Raw genomic sequence first — 23,787 nt, forward strand, 5'->3', positions numbered from 1 at the left:
AATCTTCAGTTCATTTCAGGAGATGAAAGGCACAAGTCTTGCAGTTCAGTCTGGAAAATCCTCAGCATTGCCAGCCACTTGTGGATGCACAGTTTGGCATTGTACATGTCTTTTAACTCCAAAGGCATGAAATACTGCTTTCAGTCAAAATAAAAAGTGTTTTCGGTTTTTGTTTCCCTCCTCCCTCCCCCCAAAAATTAGCCTTCAAAGACAAAATTCTCAGCTTCAGGTATCATGTAAATATTTAAAATTGGGTAGTGGGTAGGACCTGCTGCTTTTAATTCTCTTTCAAACTTTGTTGAGCTGCTGTTCTTCAAATTTCTGATTGATTTCCACCTCCGGCATGACTATTTTTTAAAATCTAAATGATTTCATTATTTCTTCTGACTTGAATGGTGGAAGGTAATAGCCATGTCATAGTGCTGCAGAACTAAGTCAGTGCACTGGTCCTGGGGCTGTGACAACAGGCAGCCTCTAGCTCCTGGCAGCCAGCCCTGGAGATATGGTGGTGCCACAGTAGAGTATTGGCAGTGGCAGCTGGTAACAAAGCCAGTCACGGATGGGCGTGAAATTGCCCGTGCTAGCCCAGTCTGACAGACTAGCAGCCAGCTGAGATGAGGTAGGGAGAAGTGGGCACATGGGCAGGTGCTGCTTTGTACTGCATTTGGACATATGGAGAGGGAAGCAATCAGACCATGACACACTCCTGCCCCCTCCCTCCTCTGCCACAGAGCTGTACAAAGGCCGAGAGTCTACAGGACAGGTAAGGCGGATGTGGTTGCTACTGGATGTGTTAGCCATAAACCTGTCTACAAAAACTGATATATTAAGCTTATGTATTCATAACTTTCTAACAGAGGAAGGCTTTTGAATTAATAAAAAAACCCTCAGCATTTTGAAGCCTGTTGGTTAACAAAAAAAACTGACCAGAACACCCAACACTGTAAGGGATGAAGCCTCTTTGTTTACAAGTTACTAGAAAAATGGTCAGGTCTTCAAAGGAGAAAAAAATGTTGCTGTATTTCAAAGTAATAAGTGTCTACTTCTGAAGAAATGAAATATTTGTAACTTCTAGGCTAACAGAAGAAGTAGAACGAATGAATTTCCACACAGGATTTCCTTGAGCTGGCTAGCAAAATTAATTTTAAAGACTATGTGTTGATTCACTAATGCCTGTATAACAAAAAAGGTAATTTTGCATTATCCATTTAGCTCATGGTATTCCAATGTTCCTCTTAAATTCTGATGTCTTCTTTAAGCAAAACAGAGCTTCAAAAAAACGTCACATACAGGAATGTGTTCAAGTAAATGCATGGTACTTTGCTAAAAGAGAATTCTTGTTAAACTGTGGTGTAAGATACCCTAAAATATAAATTCCACTATGCACTATATCAAGTATATAGATTGATATACACAGCACACGGGAAACTGCTTTTTAAATTAAAATTTCTTATTCTAGCGAAATGAGAAGTGCCTGAACTATAAACAGCTTGGTACTTAGCAGCAGAGAACACCTGAGGTACAAAGGAAAAAAAGGCTTGAGCCCAATAATGTTATCAAGGCAGAAGTAAGGGTGAAACCCTCTCAGCATCGCACATGCACGGGCCATGTTCAGCTGTCCGGTGAACGGCACACTCTGGATGGGCAGCTGGCGCGATGCATTCGCTCTTCACTGTTAGTAGCCATAATCTTTATTATCTTAAAGTACTCCTGTATCTGTGCACATCTGGTCAGCTGACTTCTTACGAAATCTTGTGATACCTCTCATAACCGGCTGCCCTCGTAGTGCTTAAGGGAGAGAACACTGAGCTTCCAATTGCCCCTGCCTGCTGGCGAAGAACCCAGCCAGCTCGGAGGCCGCCGCACCGGACACTCCTTCGGAAAGCATCCCCCGAGAAGCGGCCGCGCCGCTTCCGGCCGCTAGCGAGCGGCTCGGCCGCCGGGCCGCAGCGGCGCCGGGAGGTCACGTGAGCCCGGAGGAGGTCCCCCGTGCACGCGGCGCGGGCGGCGCCTCCAACCCGCCCCGGCTCTCCCCGCCCTGGGCGCTCGGCCCGCCGCGCCGCTCCGGGAGGATGTGGGGAGCGAGATGAGTCCCGAGCCGGAGCCGCCGCCAGCCCCGGCCCGGGAGGAGGAAGAGGAGGAGGAGGCAGCGGCAGAGGCGGAGACGGTGGTGAGGGAGGGCGGCGGTGCGGCCGGGCGAGACGGCTGCATCATGCTGGTGAAGAGGGTCGGCCTGAAGGCGGGGAGCAGCGGCGCGGTAAATGCGGCGCAGGGCAGGGCTGGGCTGGGCTGGGCTGGGAGCGCCGGGATTTGCGGGGGGCGGCAGCGACCCGGCCTGTCCCGCCGGGCCTCCCCACCCGCGGGGAGCCAGCTGCTCCCCAGGGCGGCGTCCGGGTGTCCCCGCGGCCCCGGAAGCCTTCTGGAAGTCGGGGTGCGGCGGGGCGCGGGCGGTACCTGGGGTCGGACCGGCCGGGGGTTCCTCGCCGCCCGCTCCATTTCTTGTGCTAGCTTCGGCGTTTCGTTGCTAGGTCATCCCGGGGCTGAGGCGACACCGGGAGCAGATGACTGTAAATAAACTTTCTTTTAAAACGTACAAATCCGAGGCGCCTGTAAGTAAAGCTTAGGTTTCCTTCGGAGTTCTACGAGGTGCCTCTTGGTGAACCAAAACCATCTCGTTACCATGCGGTTTTAATAACTTGCTGTGCTTTCTGTCTCGTCGCTTCCCACTGCATTAAGCATTAATACGATTTTGTGCAAATAAAAGGAGCTGGAAAGGGGTGGTCTGTGCGCTTGAAAGCATCCGAAGTTGTGTTTGTGTGGGAGCGAACCGTAGTTACATCCCAGCGCAAAAGTCTTTTGAGTAGCTTAAGCCTTCCACTTTGTGCGTGCATGCTCGTGAGATGCTTTTGAAACGGATCTGAAACCTCCTGAACTTTCTGCTGTAGGTGTAGACAGGTGAGTTGTTTCATACAGCCCACCTTGTTTCTTGGCAGTGATCCCAGAGCAGAATGGGAGTAGAGGAACCCAGGGGTAACAAAACCGATGATCCTATCACGTGTGGGTTTTGGAGGAGTACAGACAGAAAATAGGCAAAGCCTTGCCGTGATAAATTTTCTGGCAAGTTGAAATCACGTGAGTTTTATTTGCAACCCGACTTGCCACCTATTAATATTTTTTTGTTATACTGTATTCATGTTAGGGTGTTCCTGAATAATGTATTTAGTATTAATTTACTCACAGACTCAGATATGCTGAAGGTACTGCTCATTCTGGAAGTTAAGTTTGTGTGAGGGAGCCAACATCTGCTACCTGTGCCACCTAACCTCCCAAGGATAAGCATCTCTGCTATTGGACAGGCAATAGTTTACTGTTACATGTTAATGTGAAGTGAATGAACTTGTGATATGTTTAGTTGAGAATTAATGGCCTAGCATTAATGTGGTGATATGGCTAAAACTAAAAAAATGTAAATAAATAAATAAATAGTGAAACCTATCTTCTTGATATCAGTAGGTTCTTTGTCCCTTACTTGTATCTGATGAAGGGGTTAATGCACTTTTAATAAGTGGTTAACCCACAGAAGATTTAAAAACAGAAGAAGTTCTATGGAATTCATTAGTCAAGTTATTTTGTGTAAGTTAATTGCAAAATATCTGCTGTACATCTGTAAAGGGTCACTTTTGTATTTGAGTCTTTCAGTTCTCTTTTAGAAATGGTTATGCCTTCCAAAAAGCAGGCTGGACTTCTTCAAGAAGTGCTACTGTATGCTGTATGGTGTATTTGTTGTTCTAGGTTTGTGTACTGCTCCTATTTGTAACGGTAGTTACGTAAGATACTGTTACTTTAAGATACAGTAAGACAAACTTAAGCCTGAATAGGAAACTAACTCTAGAAGAAGCCTGTTAACTTTTTAGTTAAAAAATGTAAGTTTTCATTTTTATTGACATGGATGATGGGGTGAAAGCAGTAAAGATGATGCTGTCATTGTATGAAGGAAAACCATGCAGATTAATTTAAATATTAACAGAGAGTAGGAACTGGCGGGTATGGGTAGAGAAATTAAAAAAAAAAAATTAAGCAACTTTGATTTCCTTCTCTAACTTTGAAGAGTGAAACTCAAATGGAGAAAAAGACTGTAAGTGGCAGAGTCACTAACCTGTGTTTTTTATTAAAGCATGGAGTGTTTGCTGAAGTTGGATTAAGGATGTACTTAAAATATGATGGTTTGTCAGTTTGAAAATTTAGCATTAAGTGTTTATAAAATAATTTCAGATTTTGCTCTCTGGATAGTTCCCCCCCCCCCCCAATTGTACTCTTAAGGGACTTTGTGTTCCTGTAATGCATCTCCCACCAGAGTGAAGAACATGGAACTTTAACCTTATCTTCTGTACATCGGTATAGCAGTGATACAATTACAGGGTCTGCCTCACAATTCCTGACTGAGCAGTCTGTTTCTTACTTTGTTATTGCACTTCTGCACCTCCTTGTGATTCTCACGTGGCTGTCATACTGCTAGAACTCTAACTAAACTTCATTGAAAGAGCTTATACAAACTAAAATATGAGGGGCTGGATCATGGCTTTGTATGTAACTGTAGAGATCTCTTTGATATCAGTGGGAGCCCATCCGTGGCATTTGAAAGTAGAATCTTGCCCTTTGGGCTGCTGACAAGGAAATAAATGTCATTTGGGTGAGCCACTTCTTTGCTCTGTGAAGGATGTTTTAATTTTTATTCTGATTCTTCTGTCACACCAAATCAGTAGGACAACGTGAAAGAGTATGACCAAGTCTGTCAGGTTGCACAAGACCTTTTACCCCTCCAGCTTAGGAGTAACGAGCGTCTATCTTGTTCATTTATGTGTACCTAACCTCACCCTGTTGAATGCATTGGCTTGACTGAAGTGAAGAACTAAAATATAAATGCCAGGCAAATGAGTTTTTATTAATTGAGTTACTGGCTCAAAACTAATAAGAATAGTAGTGTGTTTAATTAAATTTCACTTGAATCAAATCAGTTTCTATTGGCTATGTTACTTCCAATTTCAGTGAGCTTCAGAAATTGAAGTAATGATGCCATGGGCATTTTGTTACTGATTATGCAATCTTATTCCCTCTGAATTACGAACACTGGTAGTACAGAACTTAGCATGACACTCAGAGTATTCATACCATGTACTTCTTTTCTATGCAATCTATTGTCAGTAAAATAATGCCGTGGTAGGGAAGCTTTTTAGCAAAATACAGTATACTGTTCTATCTAAATAAGTGCTCTTATGGGAGAAGTCCCCAAACAGGGTATCTGAGGATAAAACACACCTATATACCTCTTTGAGAATTAATCAGACATTAGTTTCATGTTCTCGGACACTGTAAAATATACGTCAGCTGTTGTGAAGCCCAGTACCTCTCTGGTTTTTTAGAAGCATAATGAATGCATTCTGAAAGTCAGAACTGTACATCTCGGAAGTTTGCCAGCCTGTATGCGTTAAACTGTTTTAAACAGCAGAGCACAACTGATACATACTTGCCAGAGTTACAGGTTTTTACCATTACTGCTATTATTTTTCTTTTTAATGCTTCAAAAAACCCATAGCATGGTGAAATTGAGGCAGTTTGATTAAATGTTACAAGACTTTACCAAAACACCTTTCAGTCCATCGAGTTTTTTTTTTTTTTTTAAATGTCTGGCTTGGAAATTGAGTTGCCAGTAGTAAATATATTGTTAAAGTTGGCAGTTTGGGTAGCCAGGCCTTTGTGTAACAGTATTGTTTCCCCCACAAAAATTATTTTCCCTGTTAAATCTGAATAATAAGGGAGAAAGTGTGTTGCCTTCTCAGGGTTGCCAGTGTCATTCTGAAATCTTCCCATCATGTTAAATTAATACTGAATCTGAACTCTGAACCATTGCCAGGAGTGGTTAGCTGCTTTCTGTAAAATCAAATCACTCTTGTTTATATTCATGCTGAGAGCCCACTTAGGCTGTACTAAGTTTGTGGTACTGATCCTCCATGTTCTAGCAGTTTCAAAGGTTTTGTGTCTAGAAAAAAGTATGCTAGGCTAGAGCAATAGAAAGTTAATTATATAAAGAGGGCTTGATACTTTAGTGCTGAAGATCCAAATTTAACCACTGGGCAATGAGCTTGAGCAATTATCTGTGCCATGGAGAAGCATGTGAATTAGCTAAGCAGTCTGTGTTTTTTAGAGTTGCTTCTCAGTGTCATGCATCTTTCTACATTGTAGGCAGAAAACTTCAGCAATGTTTAAATCAGCTGGCAATTGGGTGTAGCATAATATGCTGGTTATATATTATTTCTGTAAGTGTTGCCGTACTGTCTAAAGCGGAGTTTTCAGAATGTGTCAAAAGTGTATGGTTATTGTTCTCCGGGGTGCTTGATTGGTCTCTGGGACCCTTGATGGCCTTAGCCTCAAAGACTGAAGCAGAAATGGTGTTCTCATGTTTTATTTATGTTCTTCAGAATCCTGCTTCTTAAACTTGTCCAGTTTACAGGAATGTGTTCCCAGGAGAAAAAAAAAAAAAGTGGCAAAACATTTTGGACACCAAGAGGACACTGCAATTTTAACTTGGTGTGTTTGGTCTCACTTTACTAATTTTCTTGTATTTTAGCTTAAGGCAGTGCCAATTGTTTTCTCTTCATGCCCTTCATGTTACTCCAAGTTCAGTAAATCCCAGCTGTATCTTTCTGCAGATGTTTCTACTATAGCTTGGATGAGTTTACTTCAACGTTCGTCTATACCTTTGGCAATATTCTTTGTCCTTCTTCGGGCCTCTTTCACTTGTGCTTCTGTAAAATAGGCTATTAAACAATGTGTATTGCTTAAAGCTTCTGAACAAAACAAGCAGACATGGGATAAGAGGGAGATACAATAAAAATGGTTAGCACACCAGAAGCAGAGGGCTAGGACAGGCACATCACATGTTTATGCAGCAATATAATGATAATATTTTTTCTAACGTGGTAGATCTTTGAATACACTTTTGTAAGCCACTTGCTAAACTGGTGTCTTTCGTGGAACTGTTTTCTCTAGGATCACATTCCTAAATAACAGTCATCCTATATGTGGAATTAATTTTTTTTCACATTTGCATTAGTTAAATTTATCTACATTAATTTTAATTTGCCACTTAGACTGTTTTACTGATTCCGTCAGCTTCTGATGTTCTTCACTTTTACCCTATAACTTTTCTACTGTGAATTGGTTTTTGTCATCAGTGAACTTCGTTACTTTGCTTTCAGCATTTTTACAGCTCGGTTATGAATATGTTGAACTACACAGGTGGTGGGACAGGGCACTGGAACTCATCTGGTAACTTTCCTCAGTTGTGGAAACAGATTGGATTTGGTTGGTTGGTTTGTGAGTTGTTTGTTTTTGTTCTTTTTTTTTTCTGTTTTTTTTAAGAGCTTTTGTTGAGGGTCATGCAGTATGTTTACTTGAATTCTCAGAAGGCTGATTAATGTGCCCTGTTTTATCCATGCATGTTCTTTTGAGAACTCCAGGAACTTTTTAAGTTGCAGGCTATTTACAAAATCTCTGCAGGCTTTTCCATTTTGAATGAGTTGTGATTCTGATACTCTAGTCCTGTGTAATATGAGTTAACCTAGCTTTTTCTTGAGAGAGCACATCATTATCTTGGTGTCCAGATACAAATCTGCTTAAGGTATTTCTTTTGCAACTGAAATACAAGTTTGGACAATGCATACGCTGAACTGTTTATGATTTATGTTCTAGCTTACAAAACACATCTGAAATGCTAAAGACTGTGCTGAACTGGAGAGAACTTTCACTTGTGTTCAGTGTGTTTTGCACTGCATAGAAATTACATGTCTGAAGCTGCTGCGGTTTATACACATTGTCACTTTGGTGGTTACTTAATGTGACAAAAGCAGCTAAGGTCTTCTGGGTGCTTTTTGCACTTCAGTGAGTTCTTGCCAGTTCCAGTAAGTGAGTCATTCATGGGGAACAGCTGGAATTAGGGTGGTTCCTAAATACTTCAGTTTAAAAAGTAAAGACAATAGGCAATAGAAAGAGATGAATATGCAGTATGCCTAGAGAGCTACCTGGGTAACATGTGAGAGAAGAGTATCCATAATGCAGTGAGACAGATTGGTAGCGTAATATTTGTGCTAGAATCAGCTAAAATTATAAAATGGTGATGTAGTGATGCATAGCAGGAAAAGCGTGCATTTGAAGTATAATTTGCGGGAGAAACTAACGAAAGAACAGTGAATATAAATGTAGAAAGGGAATGCACTTTATGGTTTGGCATGAACTTCGGGGTTCGTGTATGAATGATTCATGCATGTTTCTCAACATGTTTTACTGATCCTGTTCAGTTCTTTGATTTCTTGAAAACTTTAGAGTTGACAGAGTGGACTGTAGCGCAGGTTGTTCTGTAAATTAAAAGTACTTGTAGCAATTAACTTGTGTAGTGGGAGGATGGTTCTGAGGACTTTTCAAAAATAAAACTCTTCATACTTAATCACTTGAAAGTTGGTTTACATAGTATGGAAGGACTGTGAGTACTGTTTGCGAAGTTGTCTGTGTACTGGAAGTAGAACAAGTAACTAGCAGGCTTTCCTGAGAGACCCTACTGCCTGGTGGGAAAGAATTTCCCAGAGGAGGGTGTGGGGGCAAGTTCCTATTGTTGTCTCTTCAGAAGTTCAGCTTGAGTTTGGTTGTTATCTACCAGAGAAATAACAGAATTATTCGACTGAAAAGGCACTTCAAAGAGATCACTTCCTCCTCAGGGCAGGATCAGCTATGAGGCGTGAACAGGTTGCCTAGAACTTTTCTGGTTGGGTATTGAGACTATTTGAGGGTGTCTGTGTGCAGCTCTGTGGGCAAAAAAGCATGCTGTGTTTATTCAGTAGAGTCTTCTGCACTCTGGAGGATTTCAGAGCAGTTAGAAGGTGGTTTTGTTTGCTTGGGTTTTTGTGTGGTGATTTTTTTTTTTTTTTAATTCCCCTGAAATAAGTGCATTCCTTCCAATAACCAGTAAGCATGTTTGAAATTGGATGTTAGGGTGCTTTGGCAGCCATTCAGACAACTTTAATTGTTAAATTACAGATTTGAATTTACAGATAAATAGTTACCTAAAAGTGGTGTGAATAAATGAATACTGTTAATTCTAGCTTTGCTCTGAAGATCTGGGACTAGCTATAAAACTGTCTTGCTGTGACATGTTTTAGGGTGACTTGTAATAGCTCTTCTTTAAAATATCTGTTCTTATTGATACTGTATTGTGATTTTCTTTTTTTCTCCTTTTCTATGAGTAATTCCTTGCCAGCTGGATTTATGATCTTGACAACTCCTCATGGGTTTATTAATGTTCAACAGCTGTGTTCTGCTTCAAAAAAAAAAACTTTGTATTGCATCCCAGTAGTTTTCCTTGTTATCTTCAGATGAACTTTGGGGTTTGTTTTGCCTCTAATATAAGCAGCAGAAATGTTGTTAAGAATTGAGTGTCAGTGAAAAGTATGGAAGTGTAAAATTGGAGAAATAGTGGGTATTTTGTTAGATCTCCTAGAACTTCAGATTTTACAATGATGGCCTTAAACTTTTATTGTTAAGCGTTTGAGATTACGTAATGTTTTGCTCATTATTGATTATGCAAGTATAATAGCTTGACCAGCAGCTGCATTTGAAAGAGATTCCAATGTTCATACGTAGTTTCTCAGCCCACACACTGGGCTGTCATCTGAAGATGATCTGTGTGGATAGAAGATAGGCCCATAACAGGTTTTTAAATTTTTCCTGAGGGCACTTAATTTTTAACATTAAAGCTTTAACATTTTGGGGATGGGGATGATGAAAGCAACTTGTATTTTACCGAATCTGCACTATTTCTGAGATTCTGTTTAAATCTTTTTAATCATGAAGAATTCAGTTGGTCGGCCCCATATTGTCTAGTTCCAGAAGCCTGGAGCTCTTTGTGCTTCAAGTTTATAACAATTTTTCATATGTGTGTCTCAAGTTCTTTATGTAAATTGCATGCAGTTGTGTTCTGTTGCGAAGTATTTTCTCAATGTAGAAATGAGCCAAACCTCTTACTTCTGGGGTACTTTCATCTTAAAAGGAAGTATAAGTATTTTTAGAAAGCTCTTTGATTTTAAAATGAGTGAAGAGTTTTTATTGCTTTCTTATCAGTGGTGCAGGCTGTGTATATGGTCAATTATAATCTGTTTTCTTGAAAATAACTTGATGCTTGATTCCAGATCTCTTACCTGGGATCCAGTCCTTGGGTCTTGAATGGAAGCAGTTTCACAGCATGCTAAGCAGCATAAGCACTTCCCTGGTTTGCTGATTCTTGTGGGATTACTTGTTGACCAGTAGAATAGCTCCTAGGCCTCTAGTGTGTAGGCACACACAAGTGTAGGTCAGCAGTTAGCAGAAAGCAGTTGCACAGATGGCATAAGCTGCCCCTTTTTTCATACTTGTGCAGTTTCAAATACGAAAACTACTGCTCTTACGTATGTTGTCGTAATTCTGTTGTAACAGCAATGTGATCTTCATAAAGGAGGTCTGTTTCATTGTCACTTGTGGAGATAGCAGGGAGAGTTACACCATTTGTCACATTGCTGTGGAAGGGTTATGAATAGTACTCAAGGGGAGATGAAGCCTGAAGGCACACTGGAGGTTTGAGCAGTACAGGGCAGTATCAGGAACTGGGAATGTAGTTCTCTTCAATCAGCAAGTATTTGAGGGAACAAATGTTCTTAAGTTTTCTGGGTATCTTTTGTTGTTCTGTAATAACTCTTCTCCACCCTTGTTTGAATTATTAGGGTTCCCATGGGCTTGGTAATAGGTCATTCTGAGAGCTGTCTGTGCTAGAAATATGTTTAAGAGATCTTTGCACATGTAACTAACTAGATGTTTACAAACCACTGCATGTGTTTTTCTTTCATAGCAACATGGTATTAGTCGGCCAAGTGTGTACCATGCAGTGGTGGTCATATTTCTAGAATTCTTTGCCTGGGGCCTCTTGACAACTCCAATGCTAACAGTAAGTATCACTGATCAGCTGTCTTCTTAACAATAATAGCAAAAATTAATTTACTAATTCCTAGGAATTGTTGTTTTAATTTGTTTTGCATTTTCTGCTTACCTCTTTAGCTGAATTCCAGGAGTCTCCACATTTAACACCGTGCAATACTAGTATATTACAGCTAAGGTTTGAACTGCTGAAAGACTAAAAGATAGTAAAAAATAAATCAGCAAAACACTGTAATACTTATTGACTTTTATTTGACTTTTATGGTAATATCAATTTAGTGTATTGATGTAAATATTCTTTGGAAATTCTGGGTTTTTTTAAGACTGCAGTTCAGTTCATCTTTCAATCATAACAACTGAATAATCTATGCATTCCATAGTTAACTTTGTACACTATTGTGGGCTGGCTGTTTTGCAAGCATATAATTTGAACTAAATTGTAAAGGCTTTTATGTAAGAGAAGTGGATTTTGTAAGTATTTGTTCTGGAATGCAGTTTGGTAATAGGATATGAAGCCTGAAGAAATGGGTATTATTAATTAAAATCAGGCCTGCCCGAGAGAAGTCATCAAAAATCTATTAGTCCAGTTTTTCATCAGATAATATCTGACAGCACTTTGAATACAAGACAGGCAAGGTTTTATGGGATTAAAAGGTCTTTGAGTTATTTTTTCTTCTCCAAACTCCATATAAAATAATCTACATAATTTTTGAGAGGTGTTTGTCTGCCTTTGTAAAGACAATCACTGATCTTTTTAACATAACTTAATAATGAAGTCCATATAACAGATTTCCATAACAAAGATGTCTCACTACGTGACCATCCTGTCACACTGTCTTGCCAGTGTCATAATATGGGGAAGCTTACTGGGTGGTTGTTCTTATTTCTTTCGTTTTCTTTCCTTTTTTTTCCTTAAGCAAAATGCTTAAGTTGCTCAAGCTTGACACTTCTCATCTAAAAGAATCATGTGCTGATAATAATTCCTACACAGTCTTAAAGAAAACAGCCCACCTTAATACAACTGTTGGATGGATTCTTCAGTAATGTGCTCCAAGTGAAATAGTTGCATATAAATTTTTACTGTTAGTCACATGCAGCTGAAATGTTAATTCTTGAAATTAGTATTGTGTCTAATGAGAGTGTTATGAAATTCTTCTAATGTAAAGCTAAATTCTTGCTTTGACTGAAGGTATGTGAATTCAGTACATTTGTGGTCTTGAACGTCTTGTATTTTGAACAAGTTGTGTTTCTGTTTTACCTGGTCTTGAATGCTTTGGAGGCTGTTAGATTGGATCGAAAACTTAATTTAAAACACTGAGTTACATATAATAGTGTTACTTGCCTTACACATGTGTAAATCTCTTCTTTGATCATGGGGGTGATCATCTTTATTTGTAATCAGCTTTGCATGCACTGAACAGTTGCTCTTTGTTTTAAATAATTTCAAATCTGGTTTGATACTTCCACCCTTCTGTCATGTAATGTAACTTACCTTGGCCTGCTGATGGGTCAGTAGTATTAGAAGTAATTCAGAACTTTCCTATGAGCAAGGTTCAGCATTGGAACTGCCATCTGCCCACTTTTGTTCAAGGAGGTTTGTCTGGTAGGAAGGGCAGAAGTGGAAATGTCTGTCCTGTCAATCAAAGCTCATGATCACTCAGTTTTTGTGGTTGTGATTCTCCAGGTCATTGTCAACATTAATTAGATTAAAATATTGTGCATTCTCAAAATAAACTGTATTTATTCTATGGTAGCTGAGACTATAATTTTTTTGACATCTGTTAGCAAAGCTGTAGTATTTGTTACATGACGCTATACTTGGAGAAGAGATGAGTGTTTATAAGCACACAAAGATTATTTTGGGCACAGACTACACAAAGCTTATGTGCATTCCTCTTATTTGTGGACTTGTAAGCCACTATTAGTAAATAGCTGTTAGAAAAATGAATCACTTAATGGCATATTGTATCTTCAATGTAATCTTTTTATGAATATGCACATGTTGTCTTGAGAAGCTGTGGCTGCCACATCCCATCCCTGAAAGTGTTCAAAGGCCAGGCTGGATGGGGCTTTGAGCAACGTGGTGTAGTGGAAGGTGCCCCTGCTCATGTCTGGGGTTTGGAAATAGGTGATCTTTAAGCTCCCTTCCAACCTAAGCCAGTCTATGATTCTAAAATATGAGTTCTATCAGCAGAACTCGAGTAAGGCAGTTCTCTTTGCTAGTTTGTCAACTGGCATTTCTTTTGTCTATAATGTGGCAAAAAATTAATCTCAAAAGCTTGAACCAATATCAGCAGTGGTTGTCTTCCAGGAAAATACTGGAAAACGCTTTACAGAATGATAATTAGGGTAGTTAGACTTGACACCGTGAACTTTCTGCTTGCCTGCTTTTTTTTTTTTTTATTTTTATTTTTATTTTTTCCTCTGACTTGGAAGACATCTGCTTTTTTTTTCTAATATGAGCCCTGACTTTTTTCTAGAGGTGCAAAATTCTTTTAAATAGAAGATGAGATCAGAAGTAAATAGAGCTGTTAATAAGCTGAATGGTTTGACCAGTAGTTAGCATGGGAATGATAGTCTTTATTAAACCTATCATTTCAGAATCTTAGTCATCCTTGAAAAATGATTCTGATACTCCCCAATGATACTGAAGTATTGTGTTTCTTAGGCTAGTGGATTTCTCTCTCTCTCTCTCTATATATATGTATCTCAGCAATATTTGTAGTAGTTACACTTGCCTATAGATAAAATGAGCAAATGTATTTGGAGTGTGTGTGCATACATGCTTTAATTATTGTAATAATTTTTTTAATCCACACAATAGCAAGTGTGAGGCCTTTTAAATCTCTTGCATATTTATGGTAAATCTGTTTAGTGTAGATTAACATGCTTGCCCTTGAAGTAAGACTGCTGGTAAAGCACCTTAAATGAATTCATAGCTGTAGTTAAAGGATACATGAAATGCTCAAAACTGTTGCTAGTATTTATAAGTATCTACTTGTTCATTAGAAGTGTTTTTAACTGTTTGACTATTGTATATCTGCAATTCTTACAGAAACAGTTTGCACAGTGCCTTTTTAAGCAGTTGTGAGTATACTGCTATTTTTTTCTTTACAGTCAATTATTAATAACAGTGATTGAGTCAACATTTTGAAGGAATTCTCTGTCTGAAAAATTCTGTTATTTATACCACATGGAACCACCTTTTGCTTATATTGATCCCTTTCTGATCAGAGTAACCCAAACCAAACTGTGTCTGCAGTAATATTCCATCTGTGCCAGCAGAGGAATTTTTGCCAATAAATTGATATTAAACCTTATCAGTATGTTCTTCCAAAGATGACAAGTAAGAGTGTAATTCTGGAATAAGATACTTTCTTAACAAGTTCCAATAGAGTTACCATGTTTTATAAATCAGATTTAAACTTTGTGTCAACTTTCTCCTGTCTCTTCTGATTCAGGTAATCCTTTTTTCCCTATCAGGTCTTACATGAAACATTTTCCCATCATACATTTTTAATGAATGGTCTTATTCAGGGTGTTAAGGTAAGTTGTTTTTTTTTTTTTTTTTAGCCTCTGATGTAGATATTCTGCGTGTTCCTGTATTGCAATTTGTCTGTCTTGCGTTTTCCAAGAGCATTCAAGCCACTGAGAATGTAATTAATTGTATTAATTCCTAAACCCTTTTTTTTTTTTTTTTTTTCATCGTAATGGTTATTTTCTTGGGCTCAGTTCCAGTTTTACTGCTAAATTGTAGCACTTTAAAACAAGCGTAATATTTCTCAAAGTTTAAATTCCTCTCATTTAAATAAGTACCAGTTGTGGCTATTATAATCTTGATAAGGATCCTTCTAAGAATGGAGATAGGTTTTTTCTGTCTGCTTCCTAATATTAAATGATTTTTTTTTTATATCAGTGTTTTTTTAGTGTTCTGTGATGGTCAGGATGTTCAGGCCAGCTTATAGCTTACACCATTTCATTCACATGATGGTCATGCTGGATTGTTGCTACAAAAAAAGCTTGCAAAATTTCTGTAGCATAACTAAAGCTTGAAAGTCTCTTTGGTAACTGTCGTATTGAGAGGCTTCAAAGCACTTACTGTAAGTTTTGACTGATTTATAGCAGCCAGAAATTGAGCTTTGTATTCTGTAACAAAATTAAAGTGTTGCCACGTTTTTAAACATAAGAACATCTTTAGGATGATGTCACCATGCACTGGGGACGTCAAGAGATCTCATACTGAAAGAGGAAGTTAACTTTGTATTTATCTCTTAGAAGAGCAAATTTCATGTTCTTCTTTGTGTTTTCCTTCGACTCTGTTTACAATGTTACAGTGAGTATCACTTAAAAGTAGTGAGTAAAAGGTTTTCCATATATTATCTACAGAGCATATCATAGTCTAAATCTGTGTGCTACTTGAACAGGTTTAATAAGCAGGGGAGCATACACTAGAGTGAGCTTGCACATCAGCCTCCAGTACTTTCTTTAAAATGCTACTTATGAAAAATCAAAAGTGTTTCAAGTAACAGCAGAACATGTTATATTCTGCTGAAGTCTGAGTCTTAAGGAGCAAAAGCATAAATATGAACTGAGCAAAGCATCTAACTGTCCTAGGATCCGGTGTTCTGGCTTTAGAGCTTTTGCTCTCAATTTACATACTGAAATCATTGCAATCAGAGTTGTTTATTGGGATTTGGAAGAGCAGTGATTTAGTACAGTATACTGTACATATATATTAAACTTGAAGGTGACTATATTTGAATACCGGAGGTTATCTAAAGTTAGCTGGAGTGGACTTCCAGTGTATTGAGGAACCATAGATTTACTAACATTTGGTTTTATGGCAGAGTTGGATTGATTAGACAACACTGTGCTAATTAGGAGGAAGATGCATCTGTTCTGGGGGTTTTGCAGTTAACAAGCCCGTGAAAGGCTTTGCTTATTTTAATTCCTCTAACACGTAACAGTTTTTAGGCCTGTATTTCAGGACTTTATGAAGTGCTGAAAAAGGTCATATTTGATCCTTAGTTGTTTTTTTCCGTAACGGATGTACCTATAAGTCTGACAATTGCCACTGGAATATCATTGTGGTGTTCCACTGCCTAAAGTTGTCAGGCTTACTCAAATGGTCCTCATACTTATTGCAATGTACAATTGTCCTGTATATGGTAATTAGGTAGTATAAAACAAAGATGTCCTTCATGAAACTAGACTGGCTCTGAATTAGAAAGACGTGGATTCGACAGATGGACCACTGAGTGGATATGGAATTGGCTGGAGAGTCACACTCAAAGAGTTGCAGTGAACAGCTCAATACTCGAGCGGAGACCAATGAGGACTGGTGTCCCTCTAGGATTGGTATTGGGACCAGTGCTGTTTAACATCTTTGTCAGAGACAAGGCCAAATGCAAGGTTCCAGTTCCTCACCTGGGTTGAAACAATCCCAAGCACAAATCCAGGCTGGGTGGAGAATGGATTGAGAGCGGCTGTGAGGAGAAAGACCTGAGGGTATTGGTTGATGAGAAGCAAAGCGTGACCCAGCAATGTGCACTTGCAGCCCAGAAAGCCAACCGTGTTGTGGGCTGCGTCCAAAGAAGCATGGCCAGCAGGCCAAGAGAGATGATTGTCCCCATGTGCTCTGCTCTCACGAGACCTCACCTGCAATGTTGCATCCAGTCTGGGGTCCCCAACACAAGAGGCACATGGACCTGCTTGAGCAAGTCCAGAAGAGGGCCATGAAGATGATGAGGGGGCTGGAGCAGCTCTCCTGTGAAGAGAGGTTGAGAGAGCTGGGCCTGTTTAACGTGGAGAAGAGAAGGCTCTGGGGAGACCTTATAGCAGCTTAAGCTCATAGCAGCTTATTCCAGTACCTAAGAGGGGCCTACAAGCAATCTGGAAAGGCACTTTCTAGAAGGGCTTGTACTGGTAGGCAAGGGGTAACGTCTTTAAACTGAAAAGGCATATTTCGATTAGATGTTAGGAAGAAATTTCTTGCTGTGAGGGTGGTGAGACCTTGGCACAGGTTGCTTGGAGAAGCTGTGGGTTCCCCACCCCTGGCAGTGTGCAAGGCCAGGTTGAGTGAGGCTTTGAGCAGCCTGGTGTAGTGGAAGGTGGGTTGGAACTAGATGATCTTTAAGGTTCCTTCCAACACAAACTTCTGTAATACAATGTTTAGGAGGTTTTATAGTAGCTTTTGCAGTCTGTGGTACCTCCGTATTGAGTTAAATTGATTTTGAAGAGATATATGTGGGGTTTTTTTTTGTTGTTTTGTTTTTTTTTTTGCAGTCAGGTCTTATATATTTGAAATACAAAATATCAGAATCATTAAAAGGTAGAAGAAATTTCGTACTATTTTAGTTAACTATATTTTTGTGGTTAATTTCAAATGGAGTTTGCTGGTAGCTCTTTTCTATATTGTGAAGTAAAACTTGGAAGTGTAAATATATATACACATTAATTGTTTTTTTTTCTGTCACAGGGCTTTTTCTCTTTTCTTAGTGCTCCACTAATAGGTGCTCTATCAGATGCATGGGGAAGAAAGTATTTTCTTCTTATTACAGTTTTCTTCACTTGTGCCCCAATTCCATTAATGAGAATAAGTCCATGGTAAGTGGTACAGACTTCTAATAGCAAGCTTCTCAATACAGCAGGAATCCAAGCAGGCAAGTTGTTTGGGAAAATGGGAGAGGGACAATGAGACAAGAGAAATGCCGCTTTCCATTGAAAATGTGATTGTGTTATTCTGTAGCTTTTCAAGTGTGAAAAATGTAACTAAATTGCATTTCATAATTTCTACTTTTAAGATACACAAGTATAGCTAATTTAATGGTTTGATAGTCCTGTCTAACTCGGTTTTAAGCTCAGCTGTTAATTTTTATTCCCCCCCGGGGACTAAAAATGCTGTAAGAAACGTACTTGTAAAACTGAATGAACCCTGGAATTTATTTACCACAGAATAGTATAATTGCAGTAAATTAGATCATTTAACTCTTTATTAGGTAACTTTGAAGTCTTAACTGAGTGGAGGCTTCAGTTTTGTTTACATTCATTGTGTAGCGTAGAAGGATTACAAAAGAAGTTTGTGTACACTGAGTGCATTGAAAGTTTAGTTTCTGAGTCGTTATGTGTGATACATTATTCCTTAATTGGTTGAAAATCTGAGTTCTCAGATAATTAATTTTTTATAACTTCCTCAGCTTTGAGAGTGAAAATGTATAGGCAACCTGTCCTGAAAGGGGCACTTACTTCAGGCTGATGTAAACAGTAGAATATAAAAAATGCTGTTCCACTATATAGGTGAGACTATGTCATTCATCTCTAGTAAAGGTGTATGTTAGTTCTTGAGGAACACTTCTCATATCTTAAATACAAACTTGGTTGGTTAGTAAAAAAGCAGCTAGATGTCTTAGCTTAAGCTTTCTAATTGTTGCTTTTAAATCATTAGGTGGTACTTCGCTATGATTTCGGTGTCTGGAATCTTTTCTGTTACCTTTTCTGTAATATTTGCTTATGTAGCTGATGTAACACAAGAACATGAAAGAATTACAGCCTATGGACTGGTAAGATATGCTAAACGTGGGAAAAAAAAAAAGGTCAGATTATGACCTTCGTATTGAACTTGTGTTTTGGTGCACAGATTGTTTCCTGGTTAATGTTGATAGATAAGAGTGAATATTGAGCATCAAGGCACTGTGTTAGTTTGCGAAATTTAAGTTAGACTTTTCAGTGTCTCACAGACTGCTCTGTGCTCATAGGAACAGAGTAAGAATTTGACAACTTTATCTGCATAGAAGGCACGTGTAACAAAACAGGTTTTAAGTTTTGTAGGCAGAACAAGAAATGTTCTTAAAGGTTATTTAATACTTGTTATTTAATAAAAGCTACCTAATACTTTAATCTAGCAATATCTTTTCACCACACATAATTTGCCTTTTATGTGATTTCTTTTTAATACAGAATGGCTTTTTCTGTAGTCAAAACAGTCAGGAAGGGTGAAAATGCATAATGTGGTAGTTTTGGTAACTTTGTTGTGACCTTTTTTAATTAGCAAGAAAAGAAGAAAATAGTTTAGGGAAGTACAAACTAACCTTTTCAGTAATAGTGTAATTCTTTCTTAGTTTGCTTTCATGAGTACCTATATTGGTTTAGGTTTTGGAGCCCCATTGGTAGATGCTTATTGGCAGATGCCCTTAGCTTTCGAATGTCATTTATCCCTTCATCCTCTGTGCGTATGTTTTCACTACCCAGTTCAGTTCATGGACTTGATTTTTGGCTGACTGTACTGTACTTTGAGCTGTTAAGGTTGCCATTTCTTTTTAGCCTTAGAGATGGATGATTCCTCAGAAGTTGATTTAACAGTTAAGAGAATAAAGGGACTTAGTTCTCTTGACCAGACTTGCATGTATTGTTTAGCAGAGCAGACAACAGGTGCAAAAGTTCTGGAATTTGTTCTTTATTTCTCTTGCCTTTAAAGAGGGCTTTAAGTATATTTATATGACATATATTTGCCTGCCTTCAGACAGGTTTGTTTTGTTTGGGTTTTTGTTTGTTTATTCACAGAAACACCTTCATCTGAAATTCTATAAAGCGACAGACAAAACTGTGGTTATTTTGATGAGGGCTGTATCTCTTTCCAATCTGTTTGTTACACCTTTTCCTTAGGACTTTTTTTTCTAGCTTTGCATAAAGCTAAGTTTTTAGCTTGGGCTCTTATTCTGTAAAACAGTTCTGCAGAGTGTTTTTAGTTTGGGCACTGGAAAAGAGTAGTCATTAAAAAAAACAAACAAACTGGCTTTATTGCAACCTTTCCTGAAGGTTTTAATAGTGAAATTTAGCTACAGTACTTGATTTTTCATCATGCTCCAATGTATGTTAGTATAGTAAGTGATCTGTAGCTGCTTGTCACTACAGCATAATATAAAGGAAAGCAGTTGTTGAAGATGTAGCTAATGATTTTCTAGTTTGCTGTGCTAACTTATGCTTGTTATGTATTTAAAATATAAACTGTTAACAAAGGCATTATGTATTATTCTTGGTATATTACCTAGAGTGCTGAGGCTCAGGTTCACTTAGGCAAGTATTTAAATGTGCTGACAATTTTTTCAGTGAAATCTCATAAATTAGTAATTGGAAAACAAAACCATTTTAGAGCATTTGAAAGTAAGAGCTATTTCTTTTGGGCCAAACTTGCTCTTTAACTGCAAATTCTGTCTCCTCTGGTGGGCTGTGGAGGAGGATAGGGAAATGGGAAATTTGATCTTGACCCATGTTTGCTGTGGCAGGGTTTTTTTCTTGGTGTTTTTTTTGGTTTTTTTTTTTTTTTTATGGTTTTATTTTTTTACTTAATTTTGACTGGTGTTATTTTCAAAATCACATTTCTGGGGAGGGATGTTTGCTTCATTTTTCTTCAGTGGCAGAACAACTACTTCAACAAATTTGTGAACTGTTCTTGTGTTCAGGTGTCTGCCACTTTTGCAGCAAGTTTGGTAACTAGTCCTGCCATTGGAGCATACTTGTCTGCCAGCTATGGAGATAACCTTGTCGTGCTAGTGGCCACATTGGTGGCAGTTGTGGACATCTGCTTCATTCTGCTAGCTGTACCTGAATCTTTGCCAGAAAAAATAAGACCTGCTTCGTGGGGAGCTTCTATATCGTGGGAACAAGCAGATCTTTTCGCAGTAAGAGTAATAAGTAATTAATAATTAGTTGATGATTGATCAATAATAATTAATTGCATTTTATAAGCTTGAGAAATCTTTAGTCTTATTTCTAGGTTGACTGTTCAGTATTCCATAATCTCTGTTCTTTACTCTTGCATGAAAGGTCTAGCTACACTTAAAAACTGAAACCAAATCAAACTTTATGGATTAAATAATTCTTAAATAGGAAACAATGTTTGTTTTGAAATCCAAAAAGAAAATGCTTTCCTTTTCTAACTTATTCTGTTTTATCGTAAGAGAAATGCTAATTCTGTTTTATCGTAAGAGAAATGCTGAATATTTACTCTGCTACAGATCCTAAAAGCTGATCCTATAAAACTTTCCATATTCATCTTATGCTTGCTAGTTTTGGTTGGCAACATGTCTCCCCAGTCCTGAATTCCACTTTTGGCTGTATTTGATTTCTTTTTATTCTAGATTGAATCTGTAAAGTCTGATTTTTCTGCAGGCATATATAGGAAGGGTTAAAACATGCAGTCATTCTAGTGACTTGTTTGGTTATTTACACTTACTTCGCTAATTTGTGTTTGTGTTACACCTTGACATCTTAAGAGGGGAAAGAGTGATTGTTCTTCATGAGATTTCATCTTGCTGGGAACTGCTTATGAATGCTAAGAGATGAGTGACAAGCTTGAAAGAATGCGGTTAAAAGAATTTGTTTACAATTTACTAGTTACTCAAAGTGATTCATATTATGGGTAAAAAACTATAAGGTGAACAAGTATAAGGGTGAACAAGGAAAAGTAACTCTTGTAGTTTGGGAAGAGAAACAGTTGTAATGAGGCTATATTATTTGCTAGCATCTTCTGAACAGATTGTTATGGAGATCAGTTAGAAGATACACATTTCCCTAAATACTGTATGATGCTGTTTTCAGTGAATACTTGTAATCTGGCACTGAGCAGTAGCTTCAAAATCAAAGGACACTTTGCAAAAGAATCAGATACCACAAACCATATATAACAGGAAGTTGTTTAGAACTTAGTGTTCAGCTTATCTGTTTCCGTGTGTGATTTTTTTTTTTAAACTGATGTGCACAGTTAAAACATTTTTTAAAAAGTGAATTTACCTTCTGCTTTCTTTGTGCTTTCATTAGACTTTGTATAAATGTTCCAATACTTGCTTTGTTTCTTTACAGTCTTTGAAGAAAGTTAGAAAAGATTCTACAGTTCTCCTGATATGCATTACAGTGTTTCTCTCCTACCTGCCTGAGGCTGGCCAGTATTCAAGCTTTTTTCTGTACTTGCGACAGGTAAATGTTGGTCTCTTTGTGACTTACTAAGGACATTTAAATAAGTATTCCCTAAGACATGTTTCTTATTGAAGACTTTGCTCAGAAAACTATGTTCCTGCAAAATACAGCTTTAAAAAATAAAGTCAGTGTACTTTGCTAAGCCAGGACTTGACTCCTGGTGTGTAAACCCTGCCATAAGTTTAAGCATGTGTTCATAAAGTTAGGTAGACCTTTGTTACCGTTTCACAGAGCAGTTTGTGTATTTTGAGACGGGAGCTTGCCTATTGAAAAGCTATTGTGTCTGTGGGAGTTTCCAAACACATTACTTCCTCTGTCTCCTTTTTTGAAGGCATTTTTTTTCTTCTTCTTGTATTGATTTCTTGGCTATCAGTCAAGTTAGGGATTATTCTTGGAAGAGGAGACGCTTTCTGTATAGATTTAGATTATAAGCAGAGATCAGTGTTTTCTTTGATAAAGATACTTCTTTGCTTGTGATTGGACTGTGTTTGGCATTTGTTTTATGTATCTTCTGCTTCTCTTCAGATTATAGGTTTTGGATCTGCCAGCATTGCAGCATTTATTGCTGTGGTAGGCATTCTGTCTATAATAGCTCAGGTAAGCTGTATTCTTTTTAGTGTTTAATTAGGTGGTACAAACTGTATGTCAAGGCACACTCTTCCAACTGTTAAGTCTATAAACTTCTTACATGCTCTAAAATGCCAGTATATCTTGCATTCACTAAATGTTATATTCATTTCTTTCTGCAACTTGTTGAGGTGTTCAGCTCTGGAGGAGGGACATTTCACAGAGGAGCTGGGGATCACAGTGTATGGGGTGAAAGGTTCATGAGCCTGAAAAACCCCAAGGGCGTGCCAAGACCTGACAGAGCCAGCAGCTCACATGAGAATGGCTGATGAAGCATGTGTGGGGCCTGGACTAACAGTGGTCACCCCCCACTCCCACACATGTCAGCCCTGGGGAGCAGGAGTGAGCAGGAGCACCACCAACAGGGCAGTCCAACAGGGCATAGCACATCGGCTGGGTTGTGGTGCAGCAGATTGCATGGCAGTTCACTTTTGAGGCTCTGTCTTTGAAGGACAGACATTCTACTGGCCAGGTAGAGAGACTTGAAATCCAATAGCCCAGCAACTGAGCACCATTCTGTGGCCACCTGCACAGGTCAGACTCTCAAGGCAGAATGGTGGGCACTCATGAGAGCAAAGGCTGTGGCACTGGCTGGGGGATCTGCTCCTGTGCCTGCACCCAGATGAAGCTGCGAAGGGAGAGGCTGCAGAGCAGAACTCGAGTGCAGGAAATGCCCAGACCTTTCTCGTGGGGCAGTGACAGGCAGCAGACCTGCCTGGAGAAGGTGTGCTTAAGTGGAAAACCTAGAGCAGATGGCTTAGCTGCAGGAGGCAGTGAGAAGGCTGTTGCAACATCAAGGATACTAAGAAGGTGTTAGCTGGTTCCAAGCACAGTCTGCAGTGGACCCACAGCCAAAAAGACAAGAATTCCCCTCTAGCACTCACAGAAGGGAATGGGCGGATAACACAGAAGGATTGAAGCTTGCAGTGGGAAGGACTTGCAGGAGGGAGAAGCATCCCCAAAGCCTAGAGGTACCCTTGCTGAACTGCATTAGACTAAAGAGGAAAGACCTGTCACATCGGAAGAGAGGCTGGAGCTGAATACAGCAGCCCAGTCTGCTCCCCGTATAACAACCAACACAACTAAGAAAAGATGATTGTTGATACTGGTAGGCGACTCTCTTCTGTGCAGTATGAAACACCCGTTTGCCAACCTGATGCACTTTCTAGAGAGGTG

The 23,787-nt window shown here is 39.0% G+C and overlaps 1 protein-coding gene across 3 annotated transcripts in view; it reads left to right on the forward strand.

The window, feature by feature from the left end:
- The first annotated feature begins 1,932 nt into the window (after nt 1–1,932).
- Nucleotides 1,933–23,787, forward strand: part of MFSD14B (major facilitator superfamily domain containing 14B) — a 40,047-nt gene continuing 18,192 nt past the window's right edge. Inside the window, exons 1-8 of one of the 3 annotated variants that reach the window (XM_065662078.1) lie at nt 1,933–2,257; nt 10,928–11,023; nt 14,497–14,559; nt 17,492–17,619; nt 18,458–18,572; nt 20,472–20,690; nt 21,871–21,984; nt 22,510–22,581. In XM_065662078.1, coding sequence (XP_065518150.1) covers nt 2,087–2,257; nt 10,928–11,023; nt 14,497–14,559; nt 17,492–17,619; nt 18,458–18,572; nt 20,472–20,690; nt 21,871–21,984; nt 22,510–22,581 — 978 coding nt within the window. In that variant the 5' untranslated portion in view covers nt 1,933–2,086. Of the gene's footprint in view, nt 2,258–10,927; nt 11,024–14,068; nt 14,101–14,496; nt 14,560–17,491; nt 17,620–18,457; nt 18,573–20,471; nt 20,691–21,870; nt 21,985–22,509; nt 22,582–23,787 lie in introns of those variants that run through there. The other 2 variants (XM_065662079.1, XM_065662080.1) reach the window with 2 other exon arrangements.

The sequence above is a fragment of the Lathamus discolor genome, chromosome Z, assembly GCF_037157495.1.
Source record: "Lathamus discolor isolate bLatDis1 chromosome Z, bLatDis1.hap1, whole genome shotgun sequence".
In the NCBI taxonomy this organism is placed as follows: domain Eukaryota; kingdom Metazoa; phylum Chordata; class Aves; order Psittaciformes; family Psittacidae; genus Lathamus; species Lathamus discolor.